General features: G+C 34.3%; 2 protein-coding genes across 14 annotated transcripts in view; both read right to left on the reverse strand.

Annotated features, from left to right (window-relative positions):
* The window catches only part of SLC3A1 (solute carrier family 3 member 1), a 52,356-nt gene extending 47,127 nt beyond the window's left edge, over positions 1 to 5,229 (reverse strand). For 3 of the 5 annotated variants that reach the window (XM_044772345.2, XM_044772344.2, XM_044772337.2), the window contains exon 1: positions 150 to 5,229. The gene's annotated coding sequence lies outside the window, so the exon portion shown is untranslated. The remainder of the gene's footprint in view (positions 1 to 149) is intronic. The other 2 variants (XM_044772339.2, XM_044772338.2) reach the window with 2 other exon arrangements.
* Positions 5,230 to 6,022: 793 nt separating this feature from the next.
* PPM1B (protein phosphatase, Mg2+/Mn2+ dependent 1B) overlaps positions 6,023 to 24,711 on the reverse strand; it is a 92,459-nt gene continuing 73,770 nt past the window's right edge. For 4 of the 9 annotated variants that reach the window (XM_014833488.3, XM_014833477.3, XM_070512167.1 and 1 more), the window contains exon 6: positions 21,341 to 22,399. In XM_014833488.3, coding sequence (XP_014688974.1) covers positions 22,094 to 22,399 — 306 coding nt within the window. In that variant the 3' untranslated portion in view covers positions 21,341 to 22,093. Of the gene's footprint in view, positions 10,163 to 10,874; positions 10,920 to 18,757; positions 20,524 to 21,340; positions 24,093 to 24,711 lie in introns of those variants that run through there. The other 5 variants (XM_070512164.1, XM_044772350.2, XM_070512165.1 and 2 more) reach the window with 3 other exon arrangements.

Raw genomic sequence — 24,711 nt, forward strand, 5'->3', positions numbered from 1 at the left:
TTTTCATCTGTTACACTTACTTCATAGAGTTGCTATGAGGACTAAATAAAACACATTTTAAGATTCTAATTTATTTTAATTAAACAAGTAAAATTGAATTAAAAATAAATTTTAAAAATTTAATTAAGTAGTGTATACAAACCACCTACCAGTGGTAACAGGCTCCTCTTGTAAAGATTGGTCAGCTTCCTCCCCAGCAAAGAGCTTCACTCAGTGAGGCCTATGTCATTGATAAAAATTGCTATTGTTAACATTATAATTATTATAATAACCATTATTATTAAGTACTAAGTATCAGGACAATGGGGTCTACTCACTACGTTTACGGAACTAAAGGGAACTTCTCAAATTATTCTTCACAAAACAAGAATGATCTGCTTGGAGCTAATTTTTCTATCCTCAGTTATCTCTAGAGGCAGCTGGAAACTTCTCTCACTAAATAAGAAATAAATATTAGTTCTCTTTGACAGTAAACACCGAGTAGGAAGAGAACAGAAGCAGCAGAGCATAATAGTGTCTACCATCATATCCTTTTTCTATTTCCTCTTTTTCCACTTTTTAAAATATTTGATTGGAATGATAAGACCATGAGGACAAAGACTCTTAGCTCTTCTAGGCTCTATTTAATGATAGTATCTTTACTTGAATCATAATTTATCATTCGGAAGTCCTTAATTTCTAACTGCTTTAAATCAGGGGAAATGATCTAAATATGGGGAGAACCATAAATTGTATACCTTCTAGTCATAGATGCTAGTCATGTCCTTATCTACTCCTTACAACCAAAAATGAGAAATTATGGAACTAAGTCTTCAACAGGAGTGAATTTGGTTGTTGGAATGTTTTAACAAGAGTAGTGGTCATCTTTGGTTACCTGCTAAACATAAAAAAGATTCTATAATCTTATAGAAGAAGAAACAAAGTAAAAGTAAAACCTACTCTCTGAATTCTACACTTGTCACTAAAGTACACTTTATCGAGCCAAGTCATGGTCAAATATGTGAAATATTTTGTAAGCTATCTTGACAATTATCTTCATATTTTCCAGAAATTGGAGATCTTTGTACACGAGTTAATCATGCAGAATCCCCAAATATGCATATGCTGATTTTCTGATAGAAGCCTTTGCAATGCACACTTTATTATTGTAGAGGAGGAATATCCTTTTCCTCTACCCTTCTATGTTCTCAACTGACACTGCTGTAACAAAAGATGGATTAAGAACAGAAAAGCATAAAAATTCATTTAATGTAAGTTTTATGTGACATGGGAGATTTCATAAGGAAATGAAGACCGAGGAAATGGTTGAGCCCAAGTGCTTTTACGCTAGGTTTGATGAAGAGTGGAGAGTTGTGGAAAGATAAAATAGGACATAGGGTATGAGGTAACTAGTAAACTGGGGAAACTCAGCCAAGCTAAAAGTCATTCACATCCTCTCTGTGTCCCTTTGTCTTTGGAGATAAGGATGGTCCCTTCCTCCTGGTACAGGGAGGGCATAAACCTCTCACAAGAGGGTTTTATGACCTGCTTCAGGGGAAGATCAGTAAGGTGGCCCATGCCATTTCTCAAATTCCTTCAGCTTGAAATATTCAACATGCCAAGGTGCCATATTTTGGGGTAGCATGTCCTGAACCCCGTCATTATCATGCAGTTATTAGTTCTCTTCACAGAAGTACCTACGTTATTTGACTATACAAATATACTTTGTCACAACAAGTAGCAGATTTGTTCTGGGGAGTGTCTATAATCTACAGGCAGGATCAGCAAACTTTGTCCCAGGTCAAATCCAGCCCAATACATGTTTCTGTAAATAAAGTTTTATTGGAACACAGCCACTTTCATTTGTTTATGTGGCTGCTTGCCACAACAGAAGAGTTGAGAGACAGAGATCACACGGCCCTCAAAGCCTAAAATATTTACTCTCTGGCCCTTTAGAGACAAAGTGTGTTGATCCTTGATCTACAGAATAAAGAGCAATAACTAAATATGTCAGTGGATCATTACCAAAAAAGTTATCACTCCAAAAAGGCTCAGAGGATGTCACCCTAAGCCCATACACCTTTTTACCAGAAAGGCAACTGTCTTTGCTTGAAAGGTAGAGGCCCACTTTCCTAAGTTTAAGATGTAAAAATGAAAGTCATAATTAAAATTTTAAAATTTGTTTTAAAATAAATAAAACTCTCTTCCTTACAAGCAGTAAGTAAAAGTGTTTTTGGCTTTGGCAATGTGGCGTTAGTGAGGATGTCATGCAAAAGGGACTGTTCTAAAACGTCCAAAACCGTGGCTCTTGAAAAGAGAAAATCAACTATGGGCATTTTCTGTAGCTCTATTTCAATAAAATTTTAATCACTTTTACAAGATTTTTTTTTTTTACTTTTACCAGATTTTAAAGTCATGTTCTATTACTAAGTCTTCCTGATTGTTGTGGGAGGGTAGCAGATGAGATTCCATAATAAAGTGGCCTTGATCAATTTATAGCCATCAATATCATATAATTCAGCCCATATAAATGGATTATTTAGCAAAGCTTCCTTCTCACTCCAACCTACCATCATCCCAGCAGATCCCAGCAGCTGCTCAAGAAAACTATTATTTAATTAGGTAATAAATACATTCATAGATACACAAAACTACTAAATAAATACATAAATCCCTGGTGATACTTACCCTAAGCAGGTCACATAGAGGGGCCCATGTGAAAAGTAATTCAGGGCAGAAAATTTGGAGTATTCTTATCGCATGAATTTCATCTCAAGTTCATATCTTTTGAAATGCATTAACATGAAAAATTCTTAAACATAAAACAGATTTGAAAGAAAGAATAAACCCAAATCTACATTAACACGATTTTTTGTCTTCTATTCAGATTAATTAGGTATAAAATACGTACTGACCACTTAATTTAGGTGTATAACTTGATGAGTTTTGACAAATGGATACAGTTATGTCACCATCATCACAATCATGATAACAACAGTTCCATCACTCCTAAAAGTTCCCTCATGCCCTTTTGTAGTCAATCCCCTCCTGTTAGACCCTGCCCCTGGCAACAACTTATCTGCTGTCACTATAATTTTGCCTTTTCTCAAATTTCAGGTAAATGGAATCAGACAGTATGTAGTCTTTGTGTCTATCTTCTTTCATTTAGCATAATGCTTTTGAGGTTCACCCATGTTGTTGCCTGAATAAGTAGTTTGTTCCTTTTTATTATTGCTAAATAGCATTCATTGTATGGATGTGGTTTATCTTTTCACCAGTTGATGGACTAGCAGAGTGTTTCCAATCTTGGACTATCACAAATAAAGCTCTTATAAACATTCACGTAGATTTTTATGTGCACATATGTTTTCATTTCTCTTGAGTAAATACTGAGGAGTGGAAGTGCTGGGTCATAAAGTTAGTGTAATATTTAAGTTTTTAAGAAACTGCCCAACTGTTTTCTAAAGTAGTTGGACCTTTTTACCTTCCCATGAGCAGCATGCAAGTGTTCCCTTTGCTCCACATTATTGCTGACAATTGGAAATGCCAGTCTTTGTAACTTCCGTCCTACTCGTGAGTTGTAGTGGTACTACAATCTGCATTTCCTCAACGGCTAATCACTTTGAGCACTGGCGCTTATTCGCCATTTGTATATCTTTGGTGAAATGCTCAATTTTTCAATATTTCATCCATTTTTAAAATTTGTCTATCACAAACACAAGTCCTTTATCAAGTATGCTTTGCCTAAGCTTGACTTTTCATTTTCTTAACAGTGTCTATTGAAGAGAAGTTTGTAATTCTTATCTGAGCTTTGCCCAACCCAAAGTTACTCCAATGTTTTAATCTAGAAATTTTAGTTTTAGCTCTTACAGTTAAGTCTGTGATTCATTTCAAGTTGATCTTTGTGTGGCATGAGATAAGGGAGTCAAGCTTGATTTTTTTTTGCAATATAGCTATGCGTTTGTTCTAGAATCATTTGTTGAAAAGACTTTCCTTTCCCCCTTGAATTACTGTGTTAGCTTTGTGAAAAATCAAGTGACCATAGTTGCACAATCTATTTCTGGACTCTCTGTGTTCCACTGATACACATATAGCCTGACACCAAAAGCACATTATCTTAATTACTGTAGCTTTATAGTGTTTCTTGCAATCAGGTAGGTAGGAATCCTACAGCTTCATCCTCTTATCAAAGTTGTTTTGACTATTCTAGGTCCATTTGCATTTCTACATAAATTTTAGAATCAGTTTGTCAAATTCTATCAAAAAATGGCTGCTAAGCACTTTGATTAGGGTTTCCTTTAATCTATAAATCAATTTGGGGATAATTGACATCTTAACCATATTGAATCTTTCATCCAAGAACATGGTCTCTCTCTTCATTTTAGACCTTCTTTGATTTCTCTCAAAATGGCTTGTAGTTTTCCATGTTCAAGTCTTGCACACATTTCATTAAATTTATCTCCAAGTGTTTCATGGTATTTGATGCTATTGTAAATGTTATTGATTTTTTCGATTTTCAATTGGTTGCTCTTCATATATAGAAATCAAAATATTTTGGTAAATTGACCTTGTATCCTAGAACCTTGCTAAGCTTATGAACTGCAGTATCTTATAGATTCCTTATCATTTTCGACTTACACAATCATGTCATCTGCAAATAGACAGTTTTATGTGTCTTTCTTTCTAATTTGTATGTTTTTTATTTCCTTTTTTGTCTTGTTGCACTGGCTAAAATCTCCAGTCAATATTGAATATAAGTGGTGAGAACAGACATTCTTGCTTTGTTCAGTGTATTAGAGAGGAAGTATTCAGTCTATTGCCATTAAGGATGATGTTAGGTTTAGGTGTTACGTAATTACCCTTTATCAGGTTGAGCAAGTTCTCTTTTATTTGTAGTTTGCTGAGGTTTTCTATCACAAATGGGTCCTGAATTTTGTCAAATGCTTTTTCTGAATGAAATGAGATGATATGGTTTTCTTTTTTGACTCCCAGTGTTTAATTACATTGATTGATTTTCAAATGTTTCCTCTAAGTTATCAATTTCATTGGCATAAAATTTTTCATGATTCTTTTCTTTTAATGTCTGTAGGATCCATGGTGATATGGCCCCTTTCATTTCTGATATTGATAATTCCTGAGTTTGTTTTTTCCTATCAGTCTGGTTAAAGCTTATCAATTTTATTGATATTTTCAAAGAGCCAGCTTTTGATTTGATATTTTGATTTTCAGTTTTCTATTTCATTCATTTCTGTTATCCTTATTGTTTCCTTCCTTTCTTGGATTTGCAAGTACTTAAGTTGGAAAGTTAATTAATTTGAGACCTTACATTCTTTCTAACATAAGTGTTTAAAGCTATAAATTTCTCTCAAAGTATTACCTTAACTGCAGCCCACAAACTTTGGTATGTTGTGATTTTCATTTTCATTCTGTTCAAGATATTTTCTAATTTCTCTTGTAATTTATTCTTTGGCACATGGACTATTTAAAAATGTGTTGTTCTTATCTTTCTGTTATTGATTTCTAGGTTAATTCCACTGTGGTCAGAGAATACACCTTGTATGGTTTCAATCCCCTTAAATTTAGTGAGACTTTTCAGGAGCAGGGGTACCTTTTCCTTGCTCCCTTTCCCCTTCTGCTGTTTGGACACAGATGACAAGGCCCTGGGTGATGATGCAGCTACAAGATGGAAAAAATCTCAGACTTGAATCACCACATAGAAGAGAGAAGCACACTTACCTGGAACACCCATCCTGGTCTATACATGAGCAAGAAAAAAATTCTATTGCTTGAACCATTAGAGGTTTGGTTGGTTGTTACAGCAGTTTAGCTTACCCTGATTAAAATGCCGCTTATCTCTTTAAGGTTCCCCTTTCTCCTCCACTACCCTGAAACTGGGTTTTCATGAGACATGTAACCTGCATGTTAGTTCATACTATGCAAAGAATACCCACCACATCTATTCAACTATTTTCATATGTTCTATTAATAAAAACTTCATATGAATATAAATAAATACATGTGAAGTCTATTGCATCAATCAAGGTTCTTTTTTAAAAATAAATTTTTATTTAAGCAGAGCATACATACAGAAATGTGCAAAAAATAAATATACTATCTATATATACATTATATATAATACATATATCTGCAGAAATTTACAAATCTGTCTACACCTGGGGCAGTCTCTTCCTTTCCATTCTTTCTTTCTTACTTGCGATTCTTGGAGCCCTAGTTACTGAGAAAGTCAAGAAAATGAGATAAAAGGGCATCCAGAGTGTGTAACAGAGAGGCCCTTCCAAGAAGTCTGAACTCCAGACTAGAAACTCAAAGCCGGTCCTTTATGATTGCCGACATGCGGCTCAATTCCCCTGCCACACTACTCCAAGTGCCGCCTTCTCCCATTTTTTAAGGGAAAGAGGATATAATACACATAGGGAAGAATGTAAAGAGAGAAGCTACATTGTCTCCTTTCTCAGAGCAAACACAAGGCTCCAGGGCTGCCACTAGCCCGTTTGGCATCTTTGGCAATTTAAAAAAACTCTCCCCAAAGCACTCCTTTCTGGAATCATTTTACTTCCACCTGTCAGATATTTGTTGCAATATAACTATACTAATTTTTTTAGTAAGAACACTTTCCTGCTACTTGCCGGAAACTTGTGATATGATAAGTCCCCACAGCCTTTGATGTGAATAGCATCCTTCTGCATGTGGCACTGTTTTGCTCTTTCCAGTCTACATGCTGCACTTGGCCGTAGGCTGTCAGCCAAGCTGTAGTTTTAATACTTTTTTAATGCATTTGGGTTATTTTTTAAAATATTTGTTTACTGAAGAATCACATACATGCAGAATAAAAAAGGGAGATGTACCTAAAAAAAATAACAAAAACAAGAAACTAACAGTTTGCACAGGAAGAAATGTAAGAATGCAAGAATGTTCAGAATTTCAGAAATGCATAAATGATGCAAAAAACCACCATAAACATAAATAAACACCAGAAATTTTCATGTACCTATAGGAATAGGGTCAAAGTGAAAATTTCAAATAAGTTGACTTACATAGAAGTGATAGGGCCAATAAGAACTTCGTTTCCTATTTTATGCTGAAAACAAAATATACTGAAAATCTAAGAATATTTCTGGGTGGCCCACTGTAAGTTATTACAGAAGTGTGGAGTAGTGCACTGGCCACAACGTCAGAAAGGGTGACTGCCATTCCAACTTTGGGAAGAGGTAGAAGACGGTGAAAATTTGATACTGGTCCCAGGAAAGGCCCTAGAATAGACCCTTATTATAATGATAATGTTTTTTAAGCCTTTAGGAAAGAACACAGTTCACTCTGAATCAGCAGATTTGACTTAACTTCATGAACTTTTGGGGCAGTTACTCAACTAACATTAGGGAAATGCAAGACTTCAGCAAGGAATGTAAGATCCTATGATATCCTTACAGATAACTCTGGGGACAAATGGGCAGATAGATGGACCAGTTAATCGCTGAAATTCTTACCTAAAGGGTGTTGATTAATACGGTCAGTGGTCAATTCATATCACGCTGAAGAGAAGTTTCTGAGGCCTTCTACAGGCTGTTGTCCTCAGACTTGTTTCATTCAATATAGATTTACATATCAAACTTTGGAGTGATCAGAAAGAAAAAGACAGCAAATCTATCTTGGACGAATCCAAAAACATCTCAATAGGTTAATGAATCCAACACAAGAAAACTTCATAAGAATAAAGGAAGGTCCTGCAAACTAGGTTAAACAAAACACCAACTGCACAAGTGCAGGATGGGGAAAGAATGCTTAACAGCAGGAAAAAACCTCAAAGGACTCCAACAATATCATGTGGGTGTCAGAAAAGCTAGTCCAATATCTGGATGTTATACAGAAGAAGAATATTAACTAGAACAAAGGACATGACAGTTTTGCTACCTATAAATGTTCAGTTCTGGGTCGTATACTTTAAGAAAGATAGAGAAAACCAGAGCATTTGGAGAAAAGGGTCTTGGATGGTAAAGACAACTGAAGCCACGATATATGATGAGTGAACTGACTGGGGATAGGAAGGAGAAGATACTGGGAGTCATCACAATACGGTAGTTAAATGTCTGGCCCCAAGAGTTAATAAGACAAATGAAGGGAAGAAACAGAGAACCAACTAGGATGGCAGAGCTGCCCAAAGGTGGAAGTAGATTCTGGTCCCCGAAGAGTCAGACTAGAGGCTGCTAAAGGACCATCTGGTATTCAGGTTTTCTCCAACTTTGAGATTCCAAAAGTATAAAGATCTGTTCAGCTATACAATTTATTATTCTATCTTTGAAGAACACACAACTGACAATTCTTTAGAACTACGGCTATGTTGAAACTTTGGAGGATGAAAAACTACAAACCATTCAGTTTGCTTTACTGGCCACTTTTATCTCTCAAAGGGACAAACATTTGTGTGTGTGTTGCTCCCCCGGCCCCCAGTTTTACTGAGATATAATTGAAATGTGTGTGTGGCTTTTTGATGTGAAATCAGTCTAGAAAATGTAGTTTCCACTAGCGTTAAAGCAATCAGCACGGACGTGTAAATTTTTGATGGTGAAAGACGTTTCACTAGTATAGTGTAGTACACTGTTATACTATAATAGGGATCATTCTGTCTTATTCGGCAGATTCATACATATCCCACCCTGAAAAAGCCCAAAGCCCTAAAAAAATTATATATAAAAATAGAGATATAAAAATTCTATCTATATTTGTATATATATGTATTTATATGTGTGTGTACACACCCACACCCACACCCCCCCAATACAAACATGGGTTATTAGAAAGGAACTTCTTCCTTTTCAAAGATAATTTTATATAGTCAGTCTTCCAGGTGCATTTAACTTATGGTTTTACTTATACAATTTAGGTTTCCCCTAACTATCCAGCAATGTGTGGCGTGAACCTAACTCTAACCAATTACAATTTTGTCAGTTAAAGGTGTCTCAGTACACTACAAGCAAGCTCTAGGCATAATTACTATATTGCCAAGATTCCCGAAGTCCATTTCAACATTCATTCTCAGAGATTATACAAAACATGAATAAATCCATGCAACACACTAAAGAAATTCGTTATTCCACATAACTACATCATGGAATTATCCAGAGATCAAAAAAACGAAAGGAAACTTTTCCATGGTTTTCTCTAAAGGAAATCACTTACTGTCAAAATTTTTACTATATTATCTCCTAGAATATTTTTATCAATTTTCTTTGGAAAAGCAAGAATTAACCTTGGTATACCTTTCTGATCAAGGACCAAACATGTGTCCCTTTTTTCTTACCATATTTTTTGTACCTTTCAATCTCAGAGTGGAAATATAATCTCTTAGAAGGAATGTGCACAGTTACAGCCATTTACCGCTTCCTGATTATACAAAAGTAAATTAACAAATGGAATTATAATAAAAGGTACAAGAGGGGAGCTACCCAGGTGATGTGATATTGTCCCAAAGTACTATTGTGTGGCCACTGGGAAAAGTATCTATGAGAGAACACTTGAGTAGATTCCTTCTATGATAAAGAAATTCACTACCTTCTATATTTCTAAACATGTATCTTTGAAGTCATCTAAATTAAGCAAAGTGTCTACTTTAAGAGGGTTATTGAGATTTGTATTCATGTAGAACAAGCCAGTTACAAACCTACTTCGCTTTACATTAACTATAAACACCACAGCTCACTTCAGAAGAGATCTGGGCATCTTAAAAACCAGGGTCACAAGATGCTCTTACACAAACATTTAGAAGTCCAGTAACTTCTGATTTAAATGGTGCTTTCAGGAGAAAGGAAACAATAATGACAGATTAAAGCCTGCCTTTAACCATGAGAGTCCCTGGAATAAAACCAAAATTACTGCCAAGAAGCCACAGGTGTTTATTATATAGACAAAGAAAAGCATGACTTTGAAGGGCACAGTGACAGTGCTTCTCTGCCTCCACTAAGGGGCTGTAAGATTAAAGGTTAATAGCAGCATAAATACTATAATTACATAATGCTGGGTTCATTTGTCTTTCAGGGTTACGAAAAAACCTTTTTGTCCTTGTACTTTTAGGGACTTGGAAGGTCTGCCAGCCACTGCCTTTCTTGTCACCAGAGCTCTCGGCGGGTTTACAAATGGACGTGCCCAAGACTGCCATCTGGTGGAAATGCTAGAAATTGAAACGATTTTTTGTAAGTGATTCAGTCAGTTACCTACTAAAAAGTATGAATTAAAAATATATTGGAGGAAAAACAGTTCATAACAGCAGTAATAAATATAAAATAATAAGGAATTAACTTAAGAAATATAGAACATATATGGAGAAAACTACAAAACTTTACTGGGGGCATTAAAAAACACTCATTTATATAAATAGAAAGATGTAGAATTTTCCTAGAATGGAACTCATCTCTGCTAAAGAGTTCAATGACCCCCAAATTAATCTACACATATAACAACTCAACATTAACAGGATTTTTATTCAGCAGGGAAATCTTGGCCAAATTATTCAAAACTTCGTCTGGAAGAATAAACATTCAATTTCTGTTAATGTAGATAATAAGGGAGCCCTTTCCCTACCAGATAATAAAACGTATAATAAAACTATGATAATGAAGATGTCATACTAATACACAATACAAAGCAATGAAACAGAATGCCCATAAAAATACAAGCACATACAAAAATATATAGTAAAAGGGCATTTTCAAATAAATGAGAAAAGACTGGCTTATGTATTAGCTGGTGTGAGGGGATAATTGAAAATATTACATTAGACTTTTGCCCCGTAGTAATACCCAAAATAAGTTCCACTTATATTATATATTTATAATAAAAAAGGCCAAAGTCATAAAAGAAAATGTATGTAAATATTTACTTACTCAGAATGTGAAAAGATTGTCTATGTATACAACTGAAGGTGGAAACTGTTAAAGAAAATGACAAAATTCTAAAACTTTTGAATGTAAAAAACCAAGACACTTCTCAAAATTCATCAAATTAAACACCTAAGATCTTTGCAGTTTACTGTATACAAATTTTACTTCAATATTTTTTTAAAAAGTAAAACAAAAAATAAACTCCACTATTTTTGACTTAAAACACTATATGAAAGGGTGAAAGCAAGTATTTTTGACCAAGAGGAGGTATCCAACACTCTTCAGATCAGAGCATCTTAGCTCTCTCTAGAGCCTCTCCAATCATAGTGAGTAGAAAGTCTATTCTGTCCGTAGGGAAAGCTGGCACAGAAATAAAATGTTATTGTGTAAGAAAAAGCACAGAAACAGAGTAGCATGACATAGGATCTGAGGCGGGGAGGGGGGAATCCACATGCTATTGAGCTTGTAGTTTTTAAAAAATTAAGCCATTTCATTATTGCTAGATGTGCTTTGTTCTTAGTCCCATCCCTCAACGTTCTTATTTAAACAGACAAAGAGTATTGAAAGGCAAGTGGTGAACTGGGGAATTCGGGACATGTAACAAAATAATGGTTAATTTCCTAAAAATATAAAGAGCTCTCACAAATCAATATGAAAAATGATAAATGTGTTAATAGAAAATAAGCAACATGTGAACAGGCTTTAATAAAAGACATATAATTAGCCAAAATATGAGAAAAAAATGTTTAACTTCACTAGTAATGAAATAATTGAGAATCAAATCAAGAAAATATCATACAGTATTTTACCCACGAGATTGGCAATGTACAACACTGGCGAGAAAGCAGAAAACAAGGGCATTTTTGTATACTGTTGGGATTATAAATTGGTACCCTCTTCCTGGAAGGCAATTCAGGGCCACTTCATTTAGTCTCTGTATTTTATTCTTTCATTCAAAATTTTATAAAAAATTCAAACATAAGAAAATTACAGAAAAGAATATAATACACCCTTACCTACTACCCATATGTAACAGATGTTATCATTTTGATATTTTTATTTTTGAGGGTGGAGAAAATAAAAATCTCACTTCCCAATGCTTCTGAAAAAGTAACCACTGTCCTAAATTGATGTGTATTATTTCTATGCTTTTTTTTTTTTTTTTTAAAGATTGGCACCTGAGCTAACAACTGTTGCCAATGTTTCTTTTTCCTGCTTTTTTCTCCCCAAATCCCCCCAGTACATAGTTGTATATTTTAACTGTGAGTCCTGCTAGTTGTGGTGTGTGGGATGCCGCCTCAACATGGCCTAATGAGGGGTGCCATGTCCGCGCCCAGGATCCGAACCCTGAGCTGCCGAAGCAGAGTGTGTGAACTTAACGACTCGGCCACGGGGCCGGCCCCTCTATGCATACTTTATACATACTATGCATGTATAAATTGTCATATGACATAAAAAATGTCATAATTATGTGTGACCAAGAAAAAATGATGCCAAATAAACTATGAAACAATGCTTTAATAAAAGATTTATACCTTTGTAATAGGTTTTTTAGACTTTAAAAAAAATCTTGTCATTTCTGTCTTGCTTACACAGTAACTCTCCTTCTACGTTAAATCAGTGTAATCATTTTGAAGACACGTTAAACGCATTTAAACTTAATACATGCAGTCCCAACAGTGTACAGAATCCAATTATGTGAAGTACGAATAGCTATGGCCACACTGGCGCAACTATGCCATGACAGCTGCCCAGCCAACAGCAACTGTAAGACACCATTGACCTAAGATGTTTCTCAACTTCAAAGATATGGAAACATGAAAAGTGCATTTTGGGATAAATTTTGGAGCTTTAAGCTTCTACTACAAAACAACATCCTTTTGGACCTTGAGGATTCTCTCAGCACTAAGTTTTCAAAGCATTTAAAGATGGCTCACTGCCTAAGGAACAAAGCCAGTAGCAGTTAGCTACTTCTGGAGCACAGGATTTTCTTCTTAGCCCAGCCTTCCTCCATTTCACTACGTGCTGCAGAGAAAACTGTTTTATGCTAAAGGATACTAGTAGGGTGAGTTATCCCCCTCTGGTAACATCTGCCTTAAATCAGGCCCAGGAATTTACATACTTACCAACTGGGACTATGGTGATGCAAGTGAGGCACACTTGCCTTGGGGACAAAATATAAGGGGTGCCAAAAAATTCAGTAATCAAGATAAACATTTTAATGCAACATTTAAAAGAATCAAAATTAATGCATAAACCATGACCAAAATATCAAAATTTGCAATAAAGACAGAATCATTATTACTGAATTTTCCTTTTGCCTCAGGCTCCAACATAGCATGGCAGGGCACTGTTACTGGTCCAGCCTTGTAGGGGAAGGAGAGCAGTCAGCAGAATCAATGTGGTACCTCACTACAGTTTAAAAGATTAACTTGAAGATATGCGCACCCTACAACCCAGTAATTTTATTTCTAGGCAAATACTAGAGAAACACTAGTATGTGTGCTCAAGGGACACAAGCCCAGACGTTCATTGCATCAGTTTTTTCACAGTAAGAAGTTGCAAATAATCTAAACATCCCTCAGTGTGGAAATGGATAAATACTTTATGGTGTAATCACACAAAGGAATACTATACCAGTTTGTTTTTTTAATTTGTTTAACCATTAGCTTGTTTTATAGAAGAGAGGGATGCAGAGGGAATAACATGAGCAGATAAACTGAAACCTGAGGCTGGGAATAACACTCTTTCCTCCCCACAATACCCCCTGCAAAATCAAAACGAACTCAACACAGCAGGCGAAGTGCAGGGGAGGGGTGCTGGGTGACTGATCTCTAGGGCAGGTGATGTCTGACTCTTGTTCCAAGCCCACTGCCCCTTCCCCACCTCCTAAATATAACTAAATCATGATACTTGGGAAGATCACCAAAACAAAACCTGTCAATATGGCTCATAGTTCAGCACTGTTAACTTACTAAGTTTCTTTTCTTGTAAAAGAGTAACTTTCTAGTTTCATCTGCCTATTCACATACACGCTCTCTGAGCCAAGTGATTTTCAAACTTTTCAAAGTCAAAAAACCTTTAGTCAAACGAAATCTTGGATGGAATCCCAATAGGCAACACAGAAAAAACCAGAACTGCTCTGAGGTAGACAGCTGGTACGCTGGTTAACTCCGTCTGGTAATTATAACATTATAGACAGAGTTTGAACTACATGAGAAGTCTTAAGACTATTAGCTTATTTCTAGGTATACATAATTTTAAAACGTGACCTCTTCATGAAAAGCTTTGCAGGTTCGTAAAGAACATAATTAAATTCAGTAGCTTTCAGTTCAAGAGTATGCTTCAATAGCGTCAAAGTGCCATAATAATTATAACCAGTCTTACCTAAGATCAACTTTAATAGTGAACATTAAATATAAATATTTAAAATAAACCTTATACTTTGTCAATTTACTTATAAAAACCTTATTCATAAGCAAAATCTCATGAATCTCATGTCTTAAAGACTTAGAAATGAAGCAAAACCACCTCTTCATAGTTAGTGCACAGCTCAGAATAAGTGCAAACAATCCGGGAGAGGGAAAGGAGGTATCAGATCCATACATTAGAATAATTCTTGGATTGTACTAGTCCTCTGCACCTCAAATATATGCCCAGGTATTTTCATTACAGGTGGATATTGAATGGGAAGAAGGAAAGAATACATTTGTTGTACAGATTTAATCACTAAAGAAATCACTGTTGCCAATATTATAAACTAGGGTTTATTAGTCAAGGAAAAAAAATCCCAAACCTTTGATTCTACCTATATATAAAAGTTATGGTTCTTTAGTGCCCTGCTATAGTGTGAATGCTAAGAGAGAGAAGAAATAATAACTAACCTCCTAACACCCAGATTATGGCCCCCTCACTCCTGAATTAGACAAGTATGGCTACTGGCTACGTCTGAGTGGGGAATGATGTGCACAGTTAATAGAAGTGTTTGCCAGGTAGAATAAAACTAAAATTGAAAATAAGGGGGAGAAGTTACCATGGCCAGGAAAACTAACAAGTGAGTATTGGTGGCGAGGTGATGCTGCCTGAAAAGCAACTTATTCTGTATTAGCAGCTACCCTGTCTTACTTCTAGACCACAAGATAACATACATAGGTCACCAAGACAATGGGCAATAAACACTTGCTTAGTATTTTCACTAAGGCTCACAGAACAATTCCCAGAGTTCAATAGAAAAAAAATCTTGTAAAAAATGTATAAAAAATGACAATGTGAATTGTTATAATGCCCACTAAGAATTTATTTGCAAAAGCAAGTAACTCTCACAATTGCTTTGAGATGAAATCATAACTTAAATTCTGGTCAAGATTACTACCTTAGCATTTGACTATCTTACAGATACAACAGATTTTCTGCATGTTGTGCATTATAATGTTTAATATGTGAAAAAAAACCCATTATTTTTCACTAAATACTATTTAGCTACCCAAAACATGTTCTAAAATCTTTATCAAATACTCCCTCTTATTGAACCAGACTAATTTCTAAATACAAATAAAGGCAATTAGGAAAAGGAAATGCGAATTTGAGATGTCATTTAAAAATGCAATCTAAGCTCAAGACAAGAATAAGATTTGGCTAGCAAAAGAAATTTAATGGACATCTTCAGATTAATTTCAGTAACTGAAGCCAAATCAAAACTCAGTTTAACTCAAGCAACATATACTGACAGTCAATAGCGTACTTTCAAAGGTTTTAGAAAACACACAATTTGTTTTCTACATGACTAATTTGTTGTTTGGAAACAAAAACTTGGTGCATAATGTCAAAATAATTATTTATGTATGGTCTCATGCCATCAAATATTTTAGGTAGCTTAGTTTGGAATATAAACTACTGAGGCTCTAATTTCTGGCTCAAATGCTGGGCTAATCCTATTATAGAAACATTTCTCACCAACCGATACTGCTTCCCTTGTTATTAGAAGGCATTTTGAAGCCTGGCTAGAAATAAAGGACCTCAAAGGGCCTGGCAGCAGCTTCATTTTCATATAGGAAGACCAATTCACTACAATTTTTATCAATGACAGTGCAACTCATAAAGTATTTCTATATTCAGCATTAAGAAATGATGACTCTTGGTCATAAACTGTACTCAGGTTAATAAACTTATGGTGCAGAAGCTGGAAAACATTTCTTGTTTAGATTGTTTCTCCTTCAAAAGAAGATATTTTAAAAATAAATATCAGAAAATATGCAACTTGATGTTTCAGTATCTGCTACATTAAGTAATAAAGGAGACCAAAGAAACTAAGCTTTTAGATAGGTATGTTAACGCCTTGTATATTGGCAAACTTCATCTTTTAAGATGTTTTTAATTTTGCTACAGTTTCTTATGAGGACTCAGGGTCTAGTTAGCTGGTCGGCGAGAGCCTGATCGCACTATCAAAAGACATCATCAAAACCCAAGTGAATCCCACACATCTGAAAATAAAACTGACGTAAGAAAGGACTTACAGAGAAATCACAGTTGCTGTCACTTTTGGCTACCCAACACATTTAAAACCAAAAACTCAAGTAATGAATATCTTAAGCAAATATTATAATTACCAAGCCTCAGAATTGGGAAAGAAACATGTGACAGAAATTATGACTGCCTTTTACTTTTTCTTACACCTCCATGGTAACTCCCCCCAACCCTGATCAATGTTTAGAAAACTGAAAAACCTAACAATAAAACTTCAGCATAAAGCCCTGATCCACTTAATTGTCATTAAAAAAGAAAAGTCTTGTCTTTATCTGGCCAATCTGACGTGACATCTCAGTCATGGTAAAAGTATTTTATTTAAAACATGAATTTAAAAATTCAGCATAGAAGTGTGAGACCTTTCAAAGAAATAACACAAATCGATAGTAATTGAGGACATTTTTAAAAAATTAAAATGATCTGAATATATGCCATGCAAAAATCAAACTGTATTGTTATGTTTAACCTTAAATCATGAGTTTCCCAAGTTGAAACACACCATAGAAATTTTCTGGGAGAAAAAAGTACAATGTGAAAGATTCCACCTTATTCCTCTTGCTTTCTCAGTTTCAGTCTAACAGTGAGCACAAGCTCCCATATCTCCCACTAAGTAAATCTGATGTCAGAGCTATATGTCTTAAGATCCCTTTACTATTATACTGTGATATCTGGAATAAATGAACGCCCTAAAAAGCTGTCCACAAGGACAGGGGCAGCCATTCTGAAAGTCTAGGGGTCCCAGAGAGCCTTTCAAAGGGGCCCACAAAATCAAAACTATTTTCTTAACATTACTAGTACTTATTCTTTTTCAACATCTTGACATGTGCACTAGTTGAGCAAAAGAAAAGGTGGGTAAAACTGCAGGCACCTTAGCACAAATCAAGATGGGGCACCAAACTAATTAGTGGTTATTGTATCTTTACTGCCGCACTCACAGAGGGGAAAAAAGGGAGGAAAAGCCAGTTTCAGTTAACAACGTCCTTGATTAGGCAATAAAAAATTAATTTTATTACACCTCTATCCCAGAGTGCACATCTTTTTAATATCCTCTCTGGTGAAATGGCAAGTACTGGTTCCACAGCATGGTGAAGTGTGATGGCTGTCTCTCATGCTATTATTTGAGACATGTGCTGAACTAGCCACTTTTCATAAAACACCACTTTTACTTGAAAGAATGACTGACAGACTATAGTTATTCAGCGACATTTTCTCTAAAATAAATGAAGTAAGCTTGTCACTTAAGGAAAACAACTGACAATATTTGTTAACAATGACAAAATTTCACCTTTCAAGTGAAAATTAGAATTTTGAAAAATCTGTATCCATCACTGTGAGCTTGACAGCTTCCCAACACTTAAGACTCTTTTGATAAGATCAGTTACATCAAGAAAAAAAATTTTAAACATTGCGTAATAACATGTCTATATTCTAAAGAACTGCATAATCCAATGAGCTTGTATTTTCCAAATGACCAATGTGCAATGTTACAAAGTCATGCAAAAGTAGATCCATTCGAACTACAAGGTAGACCAAACGGACTGCAACGTAACAGAGTACAAAACTGACTGATAAAGTTTCAGATTCCGCATCGGAACTAACCTTCAGGAAACTACCAGTTATGACGTTCTGATAATGTATCAAAGAGGAATATTCACAATTATCTGAAGCTATTATTCTTTTCTAAATACATATTTGTGTGAGGCCATATTTCTTCATATACGTCAAAGTGCCAAATTGCAACAAGATCAAATGCAGAAGCAGATATGATAATCCAGCCCAACATTAAAGGATTTACAAAAAAGAAAACCAGAGATACCTTTCACACTGAATTTTTCAGATTCAAAAAATAATTATTTCATAAAACAATGCTATTTATGTTAATAGGTAATGGTTTTATTCTTTTAATGAATAGGTAAAATTTCTTGGTTTTAATTTCTAATACAATAAAATTTCAATAGATGTAACCAAAAAGCAAAAGTTCTTTGGGATCTTTGATTTTTTTAAGAATATAAATGGATCCTGATACCAAAATATTTGAGAACAGCTGGACTAGAGAATTCAGATTAGTAAACTCTGAATATAGGTTTTTCTTTTGCTAACTGACACGTTATTTGTACTTCAAGGGCTACTAAACCTCTTGAAAAAGATTTTTTAAAGTGGTATAAAGAATGTTTTTGGAGTGGAGGAGGGGTAATTAGTATTGTCCTATCCAGTTTGGTTAATTCCTCCTTGGAATTACAATTCACCTGCATGGTTCTGTACAAGAAATTTCACAATAAATAGTCTAACTATATAAAGTGTTTAAAGTAACATTCAAAACTGGACTTGTATTTTTAAAAATCATACCAAATAGTAATATGTCACACTGTTTTTCTCAATTCTTTATTTAGGTAACAAGTTGGTTATGTTCACTGCACTGTATGAAACATCACAACATCATACTGGAAAGGTGCTGTCAGTACAGGGTTGGATCAGAGTGGACAGTTTAAACAATAAACCATTTTGCATTCTTCATTCCCTATCTTTTAACAACCCTCAAACCCAGTAAAGGGACAAAGAGCTTTTAACATCATCATGTAAAGCACTTTAACTTACAAGGCTAAAATCTAAAGAATAAATAAAATATATTGTGGCAATAATTCCTTTTAGACCAAAAATCAGGTGCACAATAAATCAAATGATCAGGAAAGCTGTCTGTATTCAAATGTGTGGCTCTCCAGAAACAGCTTCAGGAAAATGTTACAGAAAATACCATGAATTCCATTTCACACAGGACCAGATGATGACTCATTTTAACTACACACAAGGGCAATTACATCCTGCTGAAACACAATTTAAACACATAGGAAAATGTTTACAGAGCATCCACAACACGTAAACCATGTACAAATGGATACATTCATTGCTTCTCCTACCCCATAGCTTCTTTTAGATAAATATTTTACTCTTCATGTTCAGCATTAATTGGATACATGCAAAACTCAAAAGAATTCAAGAACTCAAAGTTATTGTAAAAATAGAATTAAACTAATAATCTTCAAGTACCTTATGTGACAGCCACTCTGTACCGTGCCCAATGTTATAAAATGAAAGGTTACTGAACCCATGAAAATATCTCTGTAATATTTCCTTAGATCTAAAATAGATAATTTTAAATGTATTTATAGTCATTTCAATGTGATATTCTGAGCTTTTAAAATAACATAAACAATTAAAAATTTTACCAAATTACACAAAACTTGTATCTTAAAAGCTGAAAAATTAAAACTATAGAAACCCACATGTAAAAGAAAAATCACAATTTACATTATAAAGGCAAATCTCATCGTTTAAAAAAATTTGCAGCAGTGAGATGTCAAAGCAAATTATAAATAGCCATAAATTAATCCATTTGGTTTCAAAGATTTTCTAGTGAGAGTTAAAGGATGTAGTAGATACATGCATAAAATTTGTAAGGGTTTATAATATTATTGCCAAATACACTTTATCTTGAAGCAGGCAACATTACAATTTGGACATTATTGGAGAACCTAGTCTGGTAATACAGGTAAAATTGGAAAAAAATTAAATAACAATTAATAATAAATATATATCCTATAGTAAATTGCTCAAAGGAAATTTCAAGCCACAGAGCTGCAAAAGGCTTCCAACTTGGTGAAGTGGAAAAAGGAACATCTCATACAATTCTTTACTCTTACATGCTTATATGTTGTGTGTCTTGTTTAAAAAAACAAAAACAAAAACAAAAAACCATAATGTATCTTCAGAGTACAGCTAACTATATTCCCATGCACCTCAGGCACATCTGTTATTTGTGGTGAAATAACTCCACTGGTTTCTAGGGCCAAAAGTTCAATACAGGTGTAACCAGTATGCCTGAGGTTGGCGAAAAATACTGTAGTACAGGCAATGCTACAAGTGGCAATTATCAGAAAACACAAATATGAACAAATGATGGGAAATGCTAATGATTTTCTGCTCATATCACAAAACGTTGGGAATCCACAAGAATATTTTTCCCTTGTATTGAAGAAAATTGTGATTAAAAGTTTTTTCCCCCAATTTTCAGAATCAAAAGCATTTTAGAAGGTTTATAAGGCTACCATGGGTCTTCTAGATCTCCAGCACCCTACAGGAAGAGAAAAGGAAGAATATAATTATTATTTACCTATACCACTTCCAGGTTGGATTGAATTTCAAAGAAAACAAAATTAAATGAACAAATTACCTTCCTTTCTTTGTTTGAAAAGGTACTTTTACAGAGAAGTGTGTGTATTGTATATTGTGTGCACACACATGGATCTATCTAATATAGACAGACAACTGGTTGGGTTTTTTCGCCCCTCTCCACCAAATGCCTTCCTCTTTCTCAAACCACTTAAAAATATTCTGGCATTGGAAAAATAGATCAAAACATCAGCTACATTCGAAGATGCCAAAGTTTCAACTCACAGTACCTCAAGTAACTTTAGACACATGATAAATGTAAACATGAAGAAGAAAAGCTAATGTTCTATATTCACAATTGTTTTAAAAAATATTTTCCCATGTGACTAATAGTCATCTGCATTTAAAAAACCCATTTTAACAAAAACAAAACTCACAACTGCCACTATTTAAAACATTCTGTAATTTACTAATATCTGATGAATACTTATAGTAAAGTTGACAGTCTTGCAATCTTTAATATGCTTATCATGGCAATTCTCTGACATGTCTACGTGTGTCCAAAGATTAATGTTTTGTACCACAAAAAGAGGATAATAAATAGAATAGATTTACTTTGAATAAGCAAGACTTCTCAAAATTTTTTCCTTTTAGTTAAAATGAAAAAAGCCAAGCCAAAAGTTTTCTAAATACAAATGAATTTCTAATGGGTACTTTTCCGAGATACCAAACCTGGTAGTTTAAAAAAAATTAACTTAAAAATAAGTACAACATGCATAGATTATTCCACATCACATGCTTTATTTGGACTTAAACACTTATAATTTCATTCTAAACACTTGGTTGACATACATTTTGATGTATGTAGTTATGCTATACAGAATATACAAACCAAAGCTGTATGAATAATACATAGGTTTTTCAAAAATTATGTTTCATAAAGAATACAGAGAAAGGAAAAATAACCACACATCCAATATCTCAGAACTTCTAAAAATAAAACTACAGAGATGTAAAATATAAACAAGTCAAAGAACACACAAATTATCATCCTTGAAGAAAAATACAGGTCAGCATCTGCCATTCTTTGAAGAACTAAAATTACTAAAGAAAACATAAATTTATTACAAAACTAATTATGAGTGTGCTAATATGTAAAATAATGTGAAGCGGTAATAATTCTACATTAACAAGTTTTTCCACAATATAATGTAATCTCACTAATCAGGAATCTCTAATCCTATCCAGTATGAATTTAACTACTGACTTTAATAACTAGTAGCCTCATTTCTGGCATACAATATGAAATGACATATCATTTTGTTAAATTCAAAGTACTATAAATAGTTAATTTTAAGCTATCTGATAAAGGTGTATGCAAAGGCCTTCTTAAAAAACAAGGCTATATGAATATAGTAAAACTAGTTTACCAAGATTCAATTAACAAAACGGTTATTATAAATGCATACATTACACTTCCTAAGTAAAAACCATCAAATCACAGATCACAAAAATATTACCACAAAGTAAAGTCATATTTTTTCATCACTCATCTTTGTCCCTGCATCTTCATTAGAGCTGTCTAATTCAGCAAGATCACTTTTTGATTCAGTATGGCTTTCCTGCATTGTCACTGGGCTTCCAGCATCACTGTTCGAAGTAGTAGCTGTGGCAGCTGGTTCAGCAGGGCTTTCTTCTCCCTCTACTTTAGCTAGCCTGTAACTAGTCAGCATCTCCTCCAGAAGTTGACGGTAGTTTCCCCTATGATTAATTCTCATTTGCCTGAGAGCTTCCACCAATTTCCCCTGTGATCCACTTTCCTCTGCTTCATCGGAGGCCTTTTTTTAAGATTCAAGACCCCAGTGTCAGTAGACAAACTAGGATATCACATGTATTTCATAACATATCACAGCAAAACACTCATTTCTCTACCATGAGGAATATAGTCTAAGCATGAGAACATTTCATTAAACAAGTATCAAGTCTTACTTGTGTCAATTAATAAAAACTTCCAATTGAAATACCTCAAGTTATTTTTAGCAAATTACCATTAACTAGTTTGTCTTATTTCACATTGTCATTTGAAATTTAATCTGAAATTTACTCTATTAGAATTCAACAAAAACACAAGCATTTCCTAAAACTAACTTATAAAGACAATAATTGGCTATAACGATTTAGTACAAAAGAAAATTAGTGTTTAAAGCGATAGGAAAGAACAGAAAAGCAGGCCATCAGATCATTAGTTTCTTCATCATCTCTGCTGAATGATAGGTAGGAGAGGAGATACAAAATATAAAACTATATAAATTTAAACTGGATTTTGGGGAAAATTTTAAAGCTTTTGTGGATAAAAATTTTATTTACTTTTTGTCTTTAAATATTTTAATTAAAATATCTCTAGATAAAAACATTAAACACTATAATAAGATATGAATAGTAAACTACTCAATCCTTTTACATTTCATTAAATTTTGAAAAATCTACAAGTTTCTACAATAGTAGCTACTCAATATTGTTAGCAGAACAAGCTCTAACATTCAAGCTGACCACAGTTATGCTGACAGACTAAAAGCAAGACAACCTTACATTATGTGCTTCCTGAGGTGATACATTAAGGAGTACAGAGCCATGTCCTGTGTTCTTGTCAAAAACATTTAATATAAATCTAACAAACCTAATGCCTAATTTACAGGAAAACAGGGAATAGAGGAGCAACTTAAAGGACACCACGAGGAAATAAACATAGGATCCAGAATGTAGGACATCCCATAAAAACCTGGTTCAGACTCTTCATATTCAGTGTCGCGGGGAAAAAAAGACAGGGGGCTTGATTATAGACTCACTGAATTTGCTTGACTGATAACCTGATTAGACCATGGTTCAAAATAACAATTGTAATAGTCATTCTAGGGACAACTGGGAAAATTCGGACTTGATATTAGATGATACTATTAAATTTATTATTAATGTTCTTAGGTAGGGTAACAGTATTATGGTTATGTAGAAAAATGTCCTCATTCTTAAGAGCTGCATGCCAAAAGATTTAGAGGTAAATATGATGTCTGCAATTTGCTGTCAAAGGTTCCGTCAAAAAAAATTTTTAAAAAGTGTACACACACACGTGTAAAGAGAGATAAAGCAAATACGGTAAAATGTTAACAACTGTTGAATCTAGGTAGAAGGTATATAGGTGTCACTATGATCACTTCAATTCTTCTATATGTTTAGAAGTTTTCATCATAAAATGGGAAAATAAAATACAAAAAAGATTACTGACATAGATGATGTGACACAAACTCTTAACTATCTTTGGAGACCATTACTCTATAATTCTGCAACAAAGATAACACTAATATAACCACATAATAAATGGCAATATTTATTAGAAAAATGAGAGCACTTGAATGCTTAAAAAAAAAAAGTGCCCTCATGGCAAAAAGGAAGAGATGATACTGTGTATAGCATATGTTTTATGTGTATGTATATGTCTGTGTATCTGTTCATTTTAGGATATTACATGTAAAATGCCTGGAAGGAAAGGAAAGGAGAAAGAAAATGAGAAAAATCTTAACATAGAGCATATTTTATTGTGTTCTCTCCACACAATAAACATGTTTCCCTAAATAAAGTTTCTCATTCAAATCTACTCAGGAAAGATTACGATGGAACAGCGAGGGAAGTGCTCGCTCATCACAAACTTTATCAGTTTTCCAAAAGGAAATTTCCACTTGATAGTATATCACAAAGAGCTTTTAATGGACGGCTTAAGACCCACCTCTGCCCCCCCAAAACCAACAATTCCGTTTTCATTAAAAAAAAAAAAAAAAAACACCAAACTTCTAGACATTGAAACAAAATGTGCTTCAAGTGGGCAGGTGACTTACACATAGAGAGAAGTGCTTATCCACCCTGGTTTCCCATCAGAATCACCTTTCAAGATTATATAGATGCCAAAGTTTCATCCCAGGATATACAGATGCAGTGGGTCAGGGTTATTTTTTGAAAGCCTGACAGATGATTCTGATATACAGCCAAGGTTGAGAACCACTAATACGGGCTAACGAGTATAACTCTACTTAACTTGAACTTATTGATACGTTGGATCAAAGGTTGTTAAATTGGTTGTATCTGAGTCAATTTTGGTGGG

The sequence above is a fragment of the Equus asinus genome, chromosome 6 (genome assembly GCF_041296235.1).
Source record: "Equus asinus isolate D_3611 breed Donkey chromosome 6, EquAss-T2T_v2, whole genome shotgun sequence".
NCBI classification, from domain to species: Eukaryota; Metazoa; Chordata; class Mammalia; order Perissodactyla; family Equidae; genus Equus; species Equus asinus.